The following is an 18,435-nucleotide window of genomic DNA, read 5'->3' on the forward strand; positions in this document are numbered from 1 at the left end:
CTTACTGATGGAGACGATGACGATGAGTCGATGGTGATGGCGGGGACGAAATCGGCCTCTAAAAGCCGGCGACATGTGTTTGGCCTTGAGCGGTTTATTTAGGGCTTGGGTCAGAGATATTGAATTGCTTGGCTTGACTTCGCTTTTGCTTTAGGTTGCTGCATATTACTTGTCTGTACATATGTAAAGACAGTTGGGCTCGATTAAAGAAGGGATGACCTGTTGGATTGCTCAATATGCTTCAAACCGACTTGAGGTTAAGCAACAAGCCACATCATCTTCGACTGCTGCCAATGCTTCATTTAAGTTAAAGTTTCTATTGTTTTCTATATAAGGTTTTTATTCGATGTTATATACACTTTAAGCTCTTATCATTTTAAATTTCACTCGTTTTTAATATTAGTCAACAAAGGTCACATCGTTCGATGATTAGTTGCGGTGACGGAAGACGCGACGACGCACAGTCTTGTAGCGGTATCCATCCTGAGCCGGCTGCTCGATCTCCTCGAACACGGGTTCGGAGAGGACGGGAGCAACGGGAGCTGGTGGGATGTAGGTGTTTGAGGGAGCAGCTGGAGGAGGAATGTAGGTGTTCTTGGGTGCTGGTGGTGGTGGTGGTGGTGGGGGAGGAATGTAGGCCTTGGCGGGAGCTGCTGGTGGGGGAATGTAAGCCTTAGCCGTAGCTGGGGGAGGAGGAATGTAGGTGTTCTTTGGTGCTGGTGGCGGTGGTGGTGGTGGAGGGGGAATGTAGGTGTTCTTTGGCGCCACAGGAGGAGGAATGTAGGCAGGTGCAGGTTGTGGGTAGTCATAGCCCTGATCGGCCAGTTCCGAAACATCCGCGTAAGCGCAGGCCAAGAAGGCAACGGCAATGATAAGTACTTTCTGTAAGCGAGGATGGAGAGTTGGGTTATTGGTTTGATCCTTTAATGAAGGTATGCATCCATTGATATTACCATATTGGAATGCTTGAGTTATTGCTTTGTTGCTGCTTGGATCACAAGAAGCTGTGTACTGATGAACTCTCAACTTGCAGTTGTTTTTTATAGCCCATAGTTGAACCTCAGGTCAGGCACAAACACAAACACAGCCGTAGCCACAGCATCGGCCGCAGCAGCCACAAATTAATTGCGTGATGCCATGCTATCTGTTTGCCCTCAAGTGCCACGAGCTCAGCTTGAGACACAATCGCTATCGCTCTGTTCCATGCAGAGTCGTAGTCAACGCTGCTGTCGGAAGAAGAGGGGAGTCCAATGCCAAGTGGTTCGACGGGTTTCGTTATCCGGCACCTTAAGACAATGCGTTAAAGCATTGCTTTTGGCTTTGACTGGGGTCACCTATTGAAACTGAGAGCTTCTTTAATTAGATCAAAAACAAAAAAAGACACACACACTCACATATCAAAGCATTGACCATTTACATATGAATCGTTATGTTAGTTATTGCTTTGCTTTTTTTCGCGGTTGAGCTTGATGTATGTTCGTGGGTCATTCGCACTATTAGCGGTGTTCGGTGTTCATTTTTCATTTGCTATATTTAATTTGTTTTTATTTCTATGATTATTTTGTTATTATTATTTTGTTCATACTTGTATTGGCTTTTTTATTGTAGATGAACATCTCAACTTAATTTGTGATGTTGCTTAGCAAAAATATGTATGTTATGAATGTACTCGGTATGTTGTATATCTTATTGAATTAAATTTTCAGGGTTTATTTGCATTTTTTTTGTATTGCTTTTATTTTGTATATAATAAGAAGCATTCGATAACATCAAATTTGATATTCATTATGTTATGAAGTTTTCACAATGGAAATTTTTCGGTTCCTATATTTATATTATTATAATGATTGATTAAAAATAATAAAACAATAAAGCCACGCAATGTTTAGCCATTGTAGCTTAAATAATCGGACTATACTAATTGTTAGTGTTGCCAATGTCTGTATTATAGCAAAAAGATTAATGAGATGTATGAAATAAACTTTGGGGTTCACGGTAAGTAACTGGACTAAAGGAATACTACATTCTGTGGTTCCTAGAATAAGATGTCTAAAATTATAGTTATTTCACAAAAGCCGGTCATCAAATTTTACTTAAAGTAATCTTCTTGATTGCTTAATATAAATAAGTTGAAAATAAATGGTCGAGAGTTTCGACATTAAAATATCGCAACCCAATTTGTTTGTCTGGTTTTTTAGACTATAAAATGAAAGACTAAGACAATAGGAACCTTTTTTTTTTTAAATATGTAAAATTTATTGATGTATTGAGAGCACTTTTTACAAATACTTAAAACAGTAAATCAATTACCATAATTCATTCAGGATTTTGTTAATAACGGACAAAGAGTATTTGAAATCGAAAATGTTTGTTCATTTAATATTTATAACTGTACCATACTTTAATCTTATTTTATATAATATGTATGAAAAATATATAAAATAAATTCACTATAAGGCCGGTATTACTTCATTGGATCTGTTACATATATTTGCACGAAATCTGAAAACTCTTTGATGTCCGTTTTCAATAGAGATAGAAAATATTACGTAAAACAAGTTTGTAAATAAAAAGTGAGCTACCGTCAAGTGTGAGATAACCATTACATATTTTTAATTAAAACAAAGCAATGCCAAAATTGCGTTATCATTAAAATATACTTAAAATATACTAGGAACTATATTTGGTATATGGATTTTCTTGGCATTCAAGAAATACCATAGATGAAAAATCTATAAGACTAGCAACCAAAGCAAAGACGACTCGATATCTGCGAGTAGCTTTTGCTATATACAATTATTTCTTGAATAACATATATAGTAATTTTTTTTTTGTTTGATCAGAGTCGCGTCTTTCTGCCATAATTTTCATTTTTTTGGCTTATTTTTCGAAAAGTGAATACAAATTATGCAAAGAATTCCACAGTTAGCTGAAGAAGCCAGACTTGCTTTAGCTTATGGAGTAAAGATGGCAAACATGTTAGGAAAGAGTTCAATGGGTTTTTTTTATAAACAGAATCACACTTCATAGTCCATTTAGTATAGTTAGTAGGAAATAAAAAGGTTTAGTAATAGGGTATTTAAAAATCGAGTTTGGGTTTTACTCTTTTTTGTGCTTTAATTCAAGATGTTTTGAGCATTTTGTTTTTTGTTGTTTTGTTTTGTCCCTTTTTGACCACTCACACTTTGGTGATTTATGATCATCCAATATGCTGCCAGCCTATGGTGTCATTTGGAGATTATGCCAAAATTAATAACAATCTGTTTTCTCCCTTCGCATGTCGATTTGCTGCGAATGTTAATGATATTTGGCTTGGCTTGGCTTGGTTCGTTAATTGTCAAGAATCACATTTGCCTAATTTATTTTCCCATCAACCGTTTGGAATATTAAGTAGGATTTGCCAGCTGCTTGCATAAAATAAACATCGAATCGGCTTTATCTCCCATACAATAAAAGTGTTAATATGCCGGCAATGCTTCTACGCATCTACCAAAGATCGTAAATCTCTGGCATGCGGAAATAAAATACGATGACAAATGTTTTGCGGACTTACTCCTATGTTAGATCGTGATGTTTTTTTTTTGAGATGCTGCTGCTATATAAATGCAATGGGGGTAACAAATCAATCTGGTGGCAAGATTAACTTGCTTGACTCATAAAAACAATGTTCTTACACAAACTTAATAATTTTTTTTATTGAATTAACTTCTTGCTATCGCCCAAAATGCAATGAATGAGCACATCTTACAGACGGCGACGGATCACACGACGCACGGTCTTGTAGCGGTAGCCATCAGCGGACACGGGCTCGATTTCCTCCAGGACGGGCTGAGGAGCCAGGACTGGGGCGGACTGGACTGGAGCGGGAGCTGGGGCAGGAGCTGCAGGTGGGATGTACTGGTTGACTGGGGCTGGGACTGGAGCGGGAGCAACGCGGACGGGAGCTGGAGCGGGAGCCTCAATGTGGACTGGAGCTGGGGCTGGAGCGGGTGCTGCAGGTGGGATGTACTGGTTGACTGGAGCTGGGGCAGGGGCAACACGGACGGGAGCTGGGGCGGGGGCTTCGATGTGGACGGGAGCTGGGGCGGGAGCCTCAATGTGGATGGGAGCGGGAGCGGGCACATCGACGGGTGCAGGGGGGATGTAGGTGTTGACGGGCTGGGGCAGAGGAGCCGCCTTCACGGGCACTGGAGCGGGGGCCACAGGAGCTGGCGCCACAGGGGCGTAGTTGTAGCCGGAGAGGTGGGACACATCGGCATGGGCGACGGCCAGAAGAGCGAAGGCGACAACAAGAAGTTTCTGAAAGCACAAGATGGTCAAAGGATTAGTTTTGTACTCCAGCTCCTGTTTGCTATTAAGACTGCTTCACCAACCATTTTGAGTTGAGCGTGTGACTCGAAACGTTTCAGCTGATAATATGATTTGGACCAACCCAAAGTGGGATATTTATATGAAATTGTCCGCGGTGCTGAGTTCACAAACAAACAAGATGAAGAATGGCGCAAATTATAGGCTCTTAATATGCCAGAAACCAGAATTTTATTGCCAACAGTTGGTTACACAAACAAAGACTAATGGAGTGTAGGGTATTAAATTGGCTTCAGCGACAACTTAGTGGCTTGAATTAAAGTGGATAAACAAGTGAATGATGTGCAAATATTTTCAAATACCTTGAAAATACTTTTGAACTAGGTTCATTATTAAATTTTTAAATTACTTTCCAATGAATATTACTAAACTTTGGTATTAATCGTTTAACTTGCGACACTTGTAGCGTCTATGAAAGTCACGTATGCTGAATATCTTGAGCTATTCGCACTTGTTTGCCATTGCTTGAATTTAAATGTCATTTGCATAAAACATAAATGCTTTATTTGTATCAAAGTCAACTACCAACTTAGCTCAGCAGCGCAGAGCTGAGTTTAGTTGAGCTGTTGAGCATCTGAGCATCTGGTGATGCGACCAAGTCGAAAAAGTCGTTGTGATTAGTTTGCTTAATTAGCTTTGATAAGGCGGACCAGTGTCTTTGTATCTTTGTCTACTCGAACTAAAGTCTTTTTGGTTGCCTCTTGCTTAATTTGACTTGGCTGTTGTTCATTGTTGTCGATTGTTATTGTTGTCGCCGCCGACGTTTTATGGCCCAGTCAGTCACTGTTGTTTCGAATACGATACAGATACAGCTACAGATTCAGATACAGATACAAATGCGTTACTAAATATGCGAGTTCAGGTCAAAAGTTGAACATGTCGCCACCGCGTCGACGTTGCTTCCCCATGTGTCAGCACGAAAAACAAATTAGTGTCCCAATCTTGAGTGTCGAGTGGGTGGTTCGTTGGTCAGAAGTACGAGGATGGAGTCAGGGAGTCAGATGTGAAGGACGAATTTCTCGCACTTTTAATTATACAGATTACTAGAGTGAGCAACGCTACAGTTTTGCCAACTAACATTTGAGACATTTGGGCGTCTCTCGATGATGGTTTCACTCTTCACTCGACCCGCTTGCCCTCTCTCTATCTCTCTCTCACTTTCTGGTATTGTGATGCGAATATTTTTTCAACGTAGTTTGTATGCCAAACAAAAACTACAAAAGCTATGCAAACAAGCACTTAACCCGTTTTTATTTTGACAATTCCATTATTTTCGTAGAGCCAATAAAGTTAAACTGCAAAATGCTTTGAATGCGCGCACACACACACATACACACAACACAAGGACAAGCGCACAAGTGCAATAGTATATATGTATATATATATATATATAACAGATATATATATATAGATGTTTGCGTGTTAATAGTCAAACTTCCATCGCATGATGCACTCAAATGTTGCGAAATTTGGCGGCTCCATAAACCCCTTGCGTGTTTATGAAGCCAAAAGGGTAACAAAAAAGAATAAATGAAAGCAAGTGAATATTGTATACCATAGGGAGATGAATAACACGAGGGCTACGGTCGAGTGATCTCGACTCTGAAATATCCGCTACCCATTGTGAATAAAAGAAAAACATTGCGGTAATAATTTTAAAATATACCAAATTAATAAATCGCAAAAATACTAAAAATATTCCGAATGATATTTTTGGTGTATTGACATAGTACTACATTCAAAATATACCTCAGAGTGTAAAATATACTAGGTTGTCAGCCAAAGTAACTGAGACAAGTAGTAAAGTGTTTCTTTAATAACTTAGACAATTTTTATCACAACCAAAAGTTCAAGAATCATAAAAAACTATAGTTAGCACCGTATGTACCAAAAATCTATACCTCTATCACTTATAGTCTCTAAGATCTATGTGTTCATACAGCCGGACGGACAGACAGACAGGCGGACAGACAGACGGACATGAGTATATCATCTCGACAGTTGACGCTGATCAAGAATAAATATACTTTATAGGGTCTGAGTTCGCTACTACTCGATGTTACATACATTTCATGGATGCACAAAGTTATAATACCCTTCTAGCCTATGGGTAGCGTGTATAAATATAAAGTAAGGAAGAAGAACTAGAATGGAGGATAACAAAATAGATAAACCTTTAATTGCGTAGGCATTTGAATGTTAAGCAGATTAGAATACGATTAAAATTCAGTCGAAATATTTATAGGAAAACAGCTTCATTAAGTGGCTATGGTTGAATATCCAATTTGGTCTTTACTGAATAATAATTTGTGTTGAAATATCATGAGAAGAACCAGACTTTTCGCATCCCGCAGCTTCGTACACCAGCTGACCTTCGATGTCAGCCTAATTGACCCCACATACACACACACACATAAAGCAGTTGCCATTCGAAAAGTCGCAAAGTTTACTTTCGGCGCAGCATTTGCATAATTGTGTGGCATACTACATAACATTCACATAATCGTAGTATTTTTAACATAACATCTATCTGAACAACTGGACAATGCCGTGCCCTGCGTTGCCCTCGGGCCAGAGACAGTTCGAAATGCCAAGCTCAACTCTCCAGCTCAACAGCTGACATCGCTTAACAATCGATATTACAATTTTTTAATGCCTTGCGACTGCCAGATCATAAATTCAACCCAACTCTGTGCTTTGGTCTGGCCCAGGTTCAGGTCCTGTCCTGTCCTGTGCTGTCCTGCACTGACCTGCAGCTGAACCAGGACTGCTTGTCGAGAGCACTCGTATTTCTGTATATTTTGCAAGATAAATCAACGCGCGACAAATTAATGCTGCAAATGAAGTGCAACTGCCGTTCGTTGCGGCAAATGGTTGGAGTGAGGTAAAGCTGCGACTGGGACTGGGTCTGGGGCTGGGATTGGACTTGTGTACAGGTGTGAAACAAGCACTGAAATCCCGAATATCGAACCGCCCCAATATGCAGTAACAGTAAAAATAAATGAAGGCAGTCAACGTTGCATATTTCAGTGGTCGTGTGGCTGCCACTGCTGATATAATTACGCAGATACTGTCAATTTTCCCTCTCTGTATCTCTGTATCTGTGTGAGAGTCTGTGTGTGTGTGTGTGTGCTATCGATTTCGCTGTGGGCTTTCGCTTGTTATAAGCACAATGTCTGCCTTTTCCCTACCCCCCGCCACAGTTCATCGAAAGCCTCATCACTTTTTATATGCGACGCATTTTCACTTTTTTTCCCTCCATTTGGTTTGCTATGATTTCTTTTGCATACTTTTGGGCGGACCTGGCGGTTGTTTGGCTCGCGATTATTTTGTAATCCATAGCGCCTAAAGCATTGATTACACATTGCGCAGCACACACCTGGCCAGCTAAAGGTGAACTGGGCGGGCCGCAAGCAGGGTCATAATGCGTGTTAATCAGCATCATTAACTGCTAATTAAGTGCGGTTGCGAATGCAGCCAACTGTCAATTGTTTTTCGCCGCCATCGCTCCGATGCGCTGCACTGCACTGCACTGCAGTATGCAACGTGTTGCAAATGAGTGTTGCCAATATCTGTCCGTGGCTTCACTTTTTATTTGCCTACTTTGCGGAGAAAAGTGTTCAGTAAAGAGTAATGAGGCTGAAAATTACCATAACACCAGACTACCTTATAATTCTGATTTTGGTTTAATAAAATGCGGTGCATAGGATTTTAGTATAGAGTGAACTATGGGATTACTTCAGTTGGCCAAAATATATTTTTTTGGTTGAATATCAACTTAGTTTGAAAACCTATGTATGCATGTGAAACTATTTTTTTAAATCTACATCATTAGACTACAAGATACCCTGGTTTGCTTAGATTGTAATCATAGCTCGATGACAGACAGTTTGCACATTGAGATAAAAGTTATTATTATCATGTCCGAATAAACTAAATTACATATAAATATGTGTACATATTATTTAATATATTTAATACCCATGCGTGTAAATTGGTAAACTATTCATACTCTATTCAATAAAAATATTCTGAAGTTTAAACACTGATGATCTAATTGTACAAATAAATCAGTAAGTTCAACGAATATACGTGCTAGAGTGTGCTCGAAGGTGGAATAATTGTTGATACAATTCTGAAATATACCAAATGACATATTTAGTATATCTACTTACTACTACATTCAAAGTATACTGTAAAAGCGAAACGTTTTTATTGCTAAAAAGCTGAAATATACCAAAGGCCTTATTTAGTATATCTGCATACTACTACATTTAAAGTATACCATAAAAGCGAAACGTTATCATTGTTAAAATACTAAAATATACTAAACATCATAGTTAGTATATCGATATACTACTGCATTTAAAATATACCATAGAGTACAAAATATACTAGATTGTCCACCAAAGCACTTAAGATCCCAGAGCATCATCTGAGGCTAGACCTACCTTACATGACTATAATATCTCGGGACTGAGATACAACTGTCAACCCTATAGATAGCGGACATAAAAATCTGATTGAAATGTGATTTGACTAGGTTTCTTGATTAAAGAAAATATACATCACACTTTGCTTACTAGTTTCAACACTATCACGAAATTATACAAATTTTATCAAATTAATATAACAAACATTCTAGCTAGACAATTGCAATATATTATACTTTAGCGTAGAAAATATACCAACTGGTTAGTGCGGTAGAATTGAATAGAGGCAATTCTAATTACCTGTCAAATTGTTTGAAATTTCACGAATAGTATCAATATAGTCGAGTACTCAATTGCAGCCAATCCATTTTTAGCCTCAATGTTTGCGAATCAAAGCGTAAACGCATTTTAATTCATTTAATTGAGCTGCCAATATTTGACCAAAATGCAATTAACAAAATCAGCTTTGGACTGGGAACTTTGTAATGCGCCATGTGGTTGTCCATGTAAAAATTTATATGTTTTAATTGCGTAATTTGGTCGGGTTTTAATTAGGATATGCGGTAGCATCTAGCTTCTGTGGTGGGACTTAAATCCGGATCATTGAAAAACCCGAAAGTAAACCCAAATATCAAACGGGGAGAGGAGCTTTAGTAAGTAGCTTCGTTGCAGACATTTCCCTAATCAAATCGTAAAGACGTCGCCGTTGTCATCGCATTTTCTTGTTAATTTTCTTTCGTCTGCATGCTGCCTGTCGATATGCTGCTGCTCTGTCTCTGGGCGTCTTGTGCGTCTTGTTAGCGCAATTGTGGCTGCCTCAGCCACAAGTGGTCATTGCACTGATGAGGCCAATGCTGGCCCTATTTGTGGCCATGTTCCCGTGAACGGATACGAATGAGGATGAGGGCGAAACTTTTGAATCTAACGAGAAAAATTTCCACATCATCAAAGCCCATTCCAGCCCATAAATTCCGTGATAAATGCGAGTGCATGCCGAATGCTTTGCGGCAACTCCATTGGGATTGGGTGATTGGGGTTCGCGGATTTAACTTCTTTCTTCCTACTGCTTGACTGTTTTACTGTCAGTCGCCTTGCATTTATTTCCTGGCGATGGCACTTCAGTTAGAGGTGAAGATTGAGTTGGGGATGGAATTCGATTTCATTTTTCTAAAAAGCTTGTACTTGACTTTCATAAATTTCTGACTTCAATTTATAATGCTGAGTTGAGCAAAGTTTTCAAAGAACTCACATGGGACTCTTGCTGATTCCTCGATTCTAATATAATAATTCGGTATTTTTTTTGGTATTTTTCAGGTATTTTTTAATATTACAATTACTTGGGTAATTCGTAACGAGTATTTTCAGGATTTAAGCTAAACATTTACAGACGGTTGCGACGGTAGACGCGACGACGCACTGTCTTGTAACGGTAACCATCGACGGAAGGCTGCTCGATTTCCTCGATCACGGGCTGTGGCTGGTAAACGGGAGCTGGAGCCTGGTAGACTGGAGCTGGGGCAGGGGCTGGCTGGTAGACTGGAGCAGGAGCTGGGGCTGGGATCGAGATCGGAGCAGGAGCGGGCTGGTAGACTGGAGCTGGTGCTGGAGCTGGGATCGAGATCGGAGCAGGAGCTGGCTGGTAGACTGGAGCGGGAGCTGGGGCTGGGATCGAGACGGGTGCGGGAGGAATGTAGGTGTTCACTGGAGCGGGAACTGGAGCCTCAACGCGGATGGGAGCAGGAGCGGGCTGGTAGACTGGAGCTGGTGCTGGGATCGAGATCGGAGCAGGAGCTGGCTGGTAGACTGGAGCTGGTGCTGGAGCTGGGATCGAGATTGGAGCAGGAGCTGGCTGGTAGACTGGAGCTGGTGCTGGGGCTGGGATCGAGACGGGTGCGGGGGGAATGTAAGTGCTGACTGGAGCCGGTGCAGGAGCTTCGTAATGCACGGGAGCAGGAGCTGGCTGGTAGACTGGAGCTGGAGCTGGTGCTGGGATCGAGATCGGAGCTGGAGCTGGCTGGTAAACTGGAGCTGGTGCTGGAGCTGGCTGGTAGACTGGAGCTGGAGCTGGTGCTGGGATCGAGATCGGAGCAGGTGCTGGCTGGTAGACAGGAGCGGGCGCCTGGTAGTTGTAACCCGACAAGTGGGAAACATCAGCGCTGGCGCAGGCCAGGAAGGCAACAGCAACAATCAGGAATTTCTGAGAATAAATTGCAGTTAGTATCAATCCTTGATCGATGGAATAAACCGTTTTGTGGCTCTTACCATTTTGATTAGTGTTTTTTACTCTTACTCCACAAGCGTTTGGATCGCTTCTGTCTGTTTTGGGGCTGGGCTGAATCTTTTTATACTATTCATAGATGAGAGCTCAAATTAAAATTAAAATTTCATGCGAATGCGTCAATCGGGTGTTCGCTTTGCTTTGGTGTATTCAATATTTGGACTGTAAATACTTTTGGCTTTGGCTTTGGCTGCGATGTGGCTGTGGCCAAAAGCGAATACTCGGAATGAGACCAGTCTTTAGGCTGGCGGCCAATCAATTCGATGTGTCTTCCGTTAATTGGCTTGTGAGGCAAAAATTACCATCACGGTGATTATCTTCTATCTCGTTGGCCATAGAATTTATTAACTGATTGTTTAATTTATGCCATCAAATTGATTTTTTATAATGATATTAAGGAATTGTGAAACATCTCATAAAAGCACTCAAAATGGAAAATGATGTTATTTAATTATTAATATGAACACATTTGTATGTGCTTTACTATATTTGATTAAAAGTAAGATTCTATACCTAATAATAAAAATGATATTATCTGATTTACAAATGCAGTGCCTAAATTCAAATGCAAATATGTCGAAATGAATGGTTTCATTTTCTAGTTTATGGCCACTTAATAGTTCATTGCTCGAATAAACTGCAGAAATTATTTAAATTCCTAGACGATCTACGAACAAAACCAGTTTTAATCACTGATTGGGCCCTCTTTTTGAATCACTAATAGCTAATGTCTGGCTATCTCGACCATTAGCTAATCCTGAAAGTGGTTTATTTTTGGTTTATCAAACGTATGTAACATAGTTAATGATTTATGACCTAAGACCCTTAAGTTATTTAGATTTTTTCTTCGCTTTTCGGAGTACGTAATCTGCCCAAACCAGTTTCATTTTCTAGTTCTTTAATTGTGGCCAGCTGCCGCAGAGTATATAAAATGTGGGTCCGTTAGTTAAGATGATTTCTAAAACATTGATATATTTGCTGCTTCCGATTGATTCTTGAAGGTTGCATGGCCAGCCTATTGTTTTACTTAAATTAGCATAGTATTAAAATTATATAGAAAACAAAGAAAAACTCGCGGGAGGTGAATCGGAAATGAATAGATCAGTTTAAGAAGCTTCTCTATAAAAAAGATCCCCATACAGTATTGTATGTCAGTAGATTGAGTCATGACAGGTCTATCCGCTTGAATAAAAAACGCAGATCTTAGCCACTATAAAGCAATTATTATTTTTTTATAACGTTATTCAGCGAGAGTTAATTTTAGAATTTTGACATATCCGCCTTATTCTATAATAACAACTAAGAAAACTCCAGTCGAGTGTACTCGACTGTGCGATACCCGCTATCTAATTTTAATAGAAGCTTGAAAGTTGGGTATTTTTATTAAAATATGTCAAATTAATATACATATAGCAAAAGTACCGAGTATTTTTATTTAGTATAACGATATACTAATACATTTAAAATATACAATAGGGTACAAATTTTAACAAGTGAGAGTTCTGAACTGAACTGACGGATACACTGAAATATTGATATTGAATCTTAAATTTTCACAACAATCGAGTTGTCCTACTTAATTCTAAATAATTGATTAGTTGAGGAACAATATTAAAAGAAAGATTTATATGCTTCATAATTTCTACACGGAATTACCGTTCTAAATCAGTCACAACCGATTTTTTTGGACAAAATATTTTTGGTTTAATATTGTTTGGTTTTAAATTTCTGATTTTAACTTAACCATTAAACTATAAAGGGGAAATAATAATAAAGGGGAGAGTATTGAGTTTGTTAATTAATAGATTTATTTGTATAGAATAGAATATTTGTAGGAATATATTTTTCATTTTTTTATATTAAACAGTTATAAAGAGTATTGTGTATAGTAAAAGACGGATCATATAAAAGCATATTTTTTTAATGTTAATTCAAAATTTCTTTGACGCTGCCTAGTTAACTTGATGTTTTATTTTGTTTCTTCTTATAAATTATTTCCTCATATTCATTACGCTTTGTTGTATAACTCATAATTTATGACGATCTTTTAATTTGTTTCTCTCTGCCATTGACTTTGTAGCTGGACTGTGTTTTCTTAGTCTTCGAATTGTTGCCTTCACTTGATAATTTTGAGTTGGCGGAGAGTTAAATTGCAACTACAAATTAAAATTATCAGACAGTATATCATAAGCATTGCTGTTTATTTTTTTGCTATCTTTTTTATGTTTTCTCTTTAAGTACAAATGTTGGTTTTGGGTTCGTAGATATTAAATATACAATACTTGTACACCAAGACTGGCTGGTCAACTCTTTCTGAGTGCTTGGAACTAGTCGCATGTTAAATGCAAACAAGAGCTTCAAGTCTAGCAGACAAATATGAGTGTAGTAGATTCATGGCCCAAACGAATTTTAAACTTGTTGTTAATTTTATGTGTGTGTGTGTGGCTACCAACAATTTGAGTGTGTTGCTCGCTTCTCCTTCTCTCATATGATCATCGTATGTAAATGTCGATCGTTAAAAGTTGGCTACGTTTTGGGAAGTAAATTTATGGTTAAGCATTTGCATAGATAAACACGTTTTAAAAGGCTTCCGTTGTTGCTGCATGCAGTCTCTGTTACTCGCATGTGTGTGATTGGTCACAGTTACTCTTAAATATGATTGTCCCACATTTCTCATATGTACATATGCTTATCCTATCAACATCGCATGGCAAAGCATTCATAATTTTTGTTTGTCTACTAATTAACTATTGCTTTAATTTAGCCAGTATTTGTTTTAGTCGTAGACACACACTAACTGAACAGTCTTAATTGTGCTAGACACCTGTTTTATTGCCATTGACGCGTCACGGGCTTCGGCTCTGGGAGTTAATTATAACCCGTGTTTGACATTTGTGGCCTTGACTTTGAAATTTAAATTTAAATTTTATTCAAACAAACTCGTTTGTCACCCGTCAGATTTTCTTATGGAGATTTTGTTTTGAACTTCTGACCGTTATTAGTCTTTGTTATTCTTACTCGTACATTAGTCATAAGATTTGTCGCCAAACCACAAATTTCTGTATAGATAAACGATTATTATATTTTATTCACGTTAAAAATAGAAATACGTGTTTATATAATATATATCAGCTTGGGGTCGTGAACTCAAAGTAAAGTAAATAAAGTATATATGGTATATATTTTTGACGAGGAAATTGAACTCAGATACTACAAAAGTATATATGGTATATATTTTTGATGAGGAAACTTAAATATTCTTACTTTTCGTTTTTCCATATATTTTGAGATTGTAAGGAATATAAACTGCAACAGTATATTATTATTTGAAATATACCTTTTGGTATATGTTTGTATTTGTGGTATATAAATTTGGTATATTTAAATATATATATATATATATAATACCGCACGGTAGCTTTGTTACTTGCTTTCCATCCTGATTGATAATTGAACATTCTCCACTAAATATGACTTATAAGTAAACGGAAAAATATAAAAATAAAATATATTATTTCTTCATTACAATAAAAGTGTTTCTAACAGTATACAAATTTGCGAACTTAATAATTGAAATAGATTAAACAATTTTAATATTATCAGAGTTTAAAAGCTCTATATAAAGATTTTACATAAAAATTGTTTTTAATTAAAAACAATGTTGAATAATAAAACAACACATATTATTAGATATTATTTTTTCTATATTTTGTTTTTCGTCAATCTAGATTTTATATACTGTATTTTTAAAATAAATTGTTATAATTTCAATCAAATACATATTTTGTAATCCTATATATCGTAGATTATTGTGCAGAATACATAAACTACACTATGATCATCTGGTTATTCAATATATGCACACTAATTATTTATAGTTTTAAATGTTACAATGTTGTAAACCATTTTAATAAAAAAACTCTGCTAGGCATGGTGAATACCTTTCCTATATGGTAGGTGGAGTTACCTGTTGCAAGGTGAGCTTGACAGCCAACCAGATTAACGCAACTCAAATTTTGTAACGACACGCCTGCTGAAGTAAGCACTAGAGTAAGCATAAGAGTTGACATGTAACACTCATATGTACTATACATGCGTACATTAGTAAAGACAAACACATAGTTGGATTTGTAGTTACTGACGGTAGGTGAGTTGCTTCAATTTCTACTGGGAAACAACTTGGAGTGAGCCCCACAATATGTGTAACAGACAGAGCGATAATGAAAATGCTTTAACCTATTTGAATATAACATAAAGGTATCTCAAAGTTTAGAAAAGTAAAGCTCCTATCTAAAGTGTTTAAACTCGCTATGCTTGGTAAACGAGGTGCGGGTATCTCACAGTGGAGCACACCGTCTTGTCAACTGTCTCTTTCCAACTAGTTAAGATTCAAAGCGACCCCCAAAAAAAGAGGACAGAGCTTGAGACTGAAACACGGCCCCTCTCAGCAAAAAGTTGAAGCGAGTTACGAGGTGCAGTGCACAAAGGCGAACGGAACGGAAATGAAATCACGTACCAGGGGCGTTGTCATTCACAATGAGAGTGACATTGGCAGGACGACGAGCTGTGCACTACCAACAAACAGTAGTTGTTGCAGCAATTGTTGTTGTTCCTCTTGTTGTTGTTGTTGTTGTTATACATACTAGTTGTAGTTGTCAGCAGAGTCGCGGCAACTGCCATTTTGTTCTGTCGTTGTGTGTACGTCTAATGTCCAATTTCAATTTGGACTGGCTGGCTGACAGCAAAGCCACCGCAAATGGCAAACAATATAGTACGAAGACGCCTACATCTCACACTCCGCTCTCTTTCTATTTGTTCTCTCTCTCTCTCATTCCCACTAAGGCTGAAGTGCGAGTTTCACTTAACTGAGGGGCCTTTAACACACACACACACACACTGAGATAGATACATACACACGTGCATGACACATAGAAAGGAAAGAAGAGAAAATAAAAGGAATGGAGAGCGACCCGCATAAGTTTATTTACTTTTAACACGAAATAATAAAGTTTACAAAAGAAAACGTGCGCCATGCGGTATGCTGCACTTTTTCCGTATTTGTTGCGTTGATTCTGCTCCTCTACCTTAAATGAACCCATCTCTCAGTCACTCCATCTCGTATTTCGTCATTGTTTAAGCTCTCAACGCGAGTGTTTAAAACGTACTTGAATTGATTCTATTTAAAGATACCAAATCTTATTTCTATGTTTTGGAAAATATCTAGGTTTAAATTAGATTCAAATTTATTGAAGACACTTCTGGAAAGTTCTTCAAATGACGAAAATATACAGAGTATGTGTTGAAGAGGCCTCTCCACCTCTCTCATTCTCTTTCTTTCGTTGTCTACCTTTTAGCGCAGTGCGGAGAAACTTTTAGAAGAGTGCAAAAAAGCTACAAAAAATTAGCGACATGCTGTGACGTGACTCGACTGCATGAGGCTCACTTTGTTACTTCTATTTACCATTCTTCATTGTCCCTTACTGCTACAGTTACCTTTGACTTTGCGTTCGAGTTTGAGTTCGCTTTCGAGTTTGAGTTTGAGCATGTCGTGCACCGTTGTTGCTGGCCAGGCGAGGCCAGGCCATATGCCTGTGACAGCTTAAGGATGCAGCCCGGCACTTACAACAAACTGAATTATTTAATATGTCGCTAAGAGCAAAGCAACTGCGAATGCTGCTTTGTGCAATTAAATGCGTTCTCAGCTCGTACGCACACATGCGACAACCATTAGAAGGTCCACGAGCGAAGGTAATGATAATAATTACGAGGATGTGTGTGTTGAGGCCACATGTTTTGGTCCGTGCGTGTGTCCCTAATTACAATAAATTTGGCTAATTATTGTCTGTGCTACTCTGTGGCTGCAAACTTTAAGTAGCTTCCACAGCATCACAGCATGGACGAACTTTTTGCCATCGATATACGGTAGACAAGAACCGGTTGCTTGCCTGTAACATTCGAAGACAGACAACGACGGGGGGAGAACCAACGGAGGACCATGTCTGGCTAATTGTCTTGTAAATTATGATAAGAAACTTTCACTATCGAGTGCCGGGAGTTTGTTAAAAGGGTCAGTTAGGTCACTTGCATATGAGAGAGACGAAAAAGTGCAGTGCCAAATGGAGCGAACACTCAACTGAAGGTGATTAAGAATTCTGACGTGACTTCCAAATATGTTCCGTTTTTTAAAGTAATAGATGGTATTAAATTAGTTAAGACACATTCAGGATTGCTTTTCCTATACTAAGTTTATAGTAAAATGCTGCTCGGGTGTCTTATTACAATCCTCAAATGTCGTCGTTGATATTTTGAACAATCATTGGAAATCAAAACAAATGCCAAACGATTTGCTTTATGTGCATCTGCAGTGATTTGCCTAGGGAATGTGCCTGTCAAGCCTTTCATTTTTTATTGCTCCGCAGCGTGCAGTAGCCTTGTTTTTTTTTCTTTTTAATGCACAACCACACACGCTTGTAAAATCTTCTCTACCCTTCCCACTCCCACTTCCACTTCCACTGTGGGCTTTAGTCTCGCAACATATGCGCGCTTCATAAAATGGGTGCTTCTTCTATTCCCCATTCCCATTGCGATTCCCTTTCCCATTCCTATTCGTAAATGCTGCAAGCGAAATGCAGTCAACTCGTGCGCCAGCTGAGCGCGCAATTTAGCACAACAATGCAATATGTTCATATACATACACACACACACACATACGCCCACACTAACTCATGTGTGTGTTCTCTGCTACTGCTATTTAGGAATGCCTTTCTGCGCCTGTATTTGTGTCTGAGTCTTTGTCTTTCTCTGTCTTCGCTTCACTTTACTTGTGCTGCTTACTTCGCCACTGTTGCCTGTCATGTGTCGTTTGTTTTTTTTGTTTTTTTTTTGTGCTTTGTTTTGTTTTTGTCTTGCGCCTTGCCAAATGCGAAATGCGCCATATTTCTGAGTTTATGTCTTCGTTTTCTAGCAAATATTTTCACAAAGATAGAGAGCGAGAGAGTGAGATGGCTACTGTAATGCATATGCTCGGCCTGTCGTCGTTTTGTTTTATTGCATATTTATATTTTATAGCGAAAGTAGCAAAATATACGAGTAAATCGTTAGAGCGCTTGCCAAAACCTCTACTCTACTCTACACAAACACACACATTTACTAGATTGAGAGAGAGAGAGGGGAGGGAAGGGTGATAGTCTAAGACTTACCCGACACACAATTCTTGGCCTTTTTGGCAAACATTCGATAAAAGTACTCATACATAAGCTCTGCCAGCTAGTCGCACACATGTGCCTCTCATGCACTCACACACACACACACACACACTCTCGCATTGATGGGGCCTCACATTAAGATCTCGTTGCG

At 38.6% G+C, this 18,435-nt stretch overlaps 1 protein-coding gene across 8 annotated transcripts; it reads right to left on the bottom strand.

Moving 5' to 3' along the window:
• Nucleotides 1-390: 390 nt before the first annotated feature.
• LOC133844791 (skin secretory protein xP2-like) lies at nucleotides 391-11,125 on the bottom strand. 8 transcript variants are annotated; one of them, XM_062279051.1, is made up of 4 exons: nucleotides 11,064-11,125; nucleotides 10,860-10,998; nucleotides 10,755-10,769; nucleotides 10,105-10,691 (listed from the first exon to the last, which is right to left on the bottom strand). In XM_062279051.1, exons 1-4 carry the CDS (start codon nucleotides 11,064-11,066, stop codon nucleotides 10,183-10,185), a joined length of 666 nt encoding a protein of 221 aa, XP_062135035.1. In that variant the 5' UTR covers nucleotides 11,067-11,125; the 3' UTR covers nucleotides 10,105-10,182. The 8 variants fall into 8 exon arrangements, with proteins under 8 accessions (XP_062135039.1, XP_062135038.1, XP_062135035.1 ...); XM_062279053.1 differs by lacking the exon at nucleotides 10,755-10,769 and having other exon boundaries at nucleotides 10,105-10,604; XM_062279052.1 differs by lacking the exon at nucleotides 10,755-10,769 and having other exon boundaries at nucleotides 10,105-10,658.
• Between the last annotated feature and the right edge of the window lie 7,310 nt (nucleotides 11,126-18,435).

Source organism: Drosophila sulfurigaster, chromosome 3 (genome assembly GCF_023558435.1).
Source record: "Drosophila sulfurigaster albostrigata strain 15112-1811.04 chromosome 3, ASM2355843v2, whole genome shotgun sequence".
NCBI lineage: Eukaryota > Metazoa > Arthropoda > Insecta > Diptera > Drosophilidae > Drosophila > Drosophila sulfurigaster.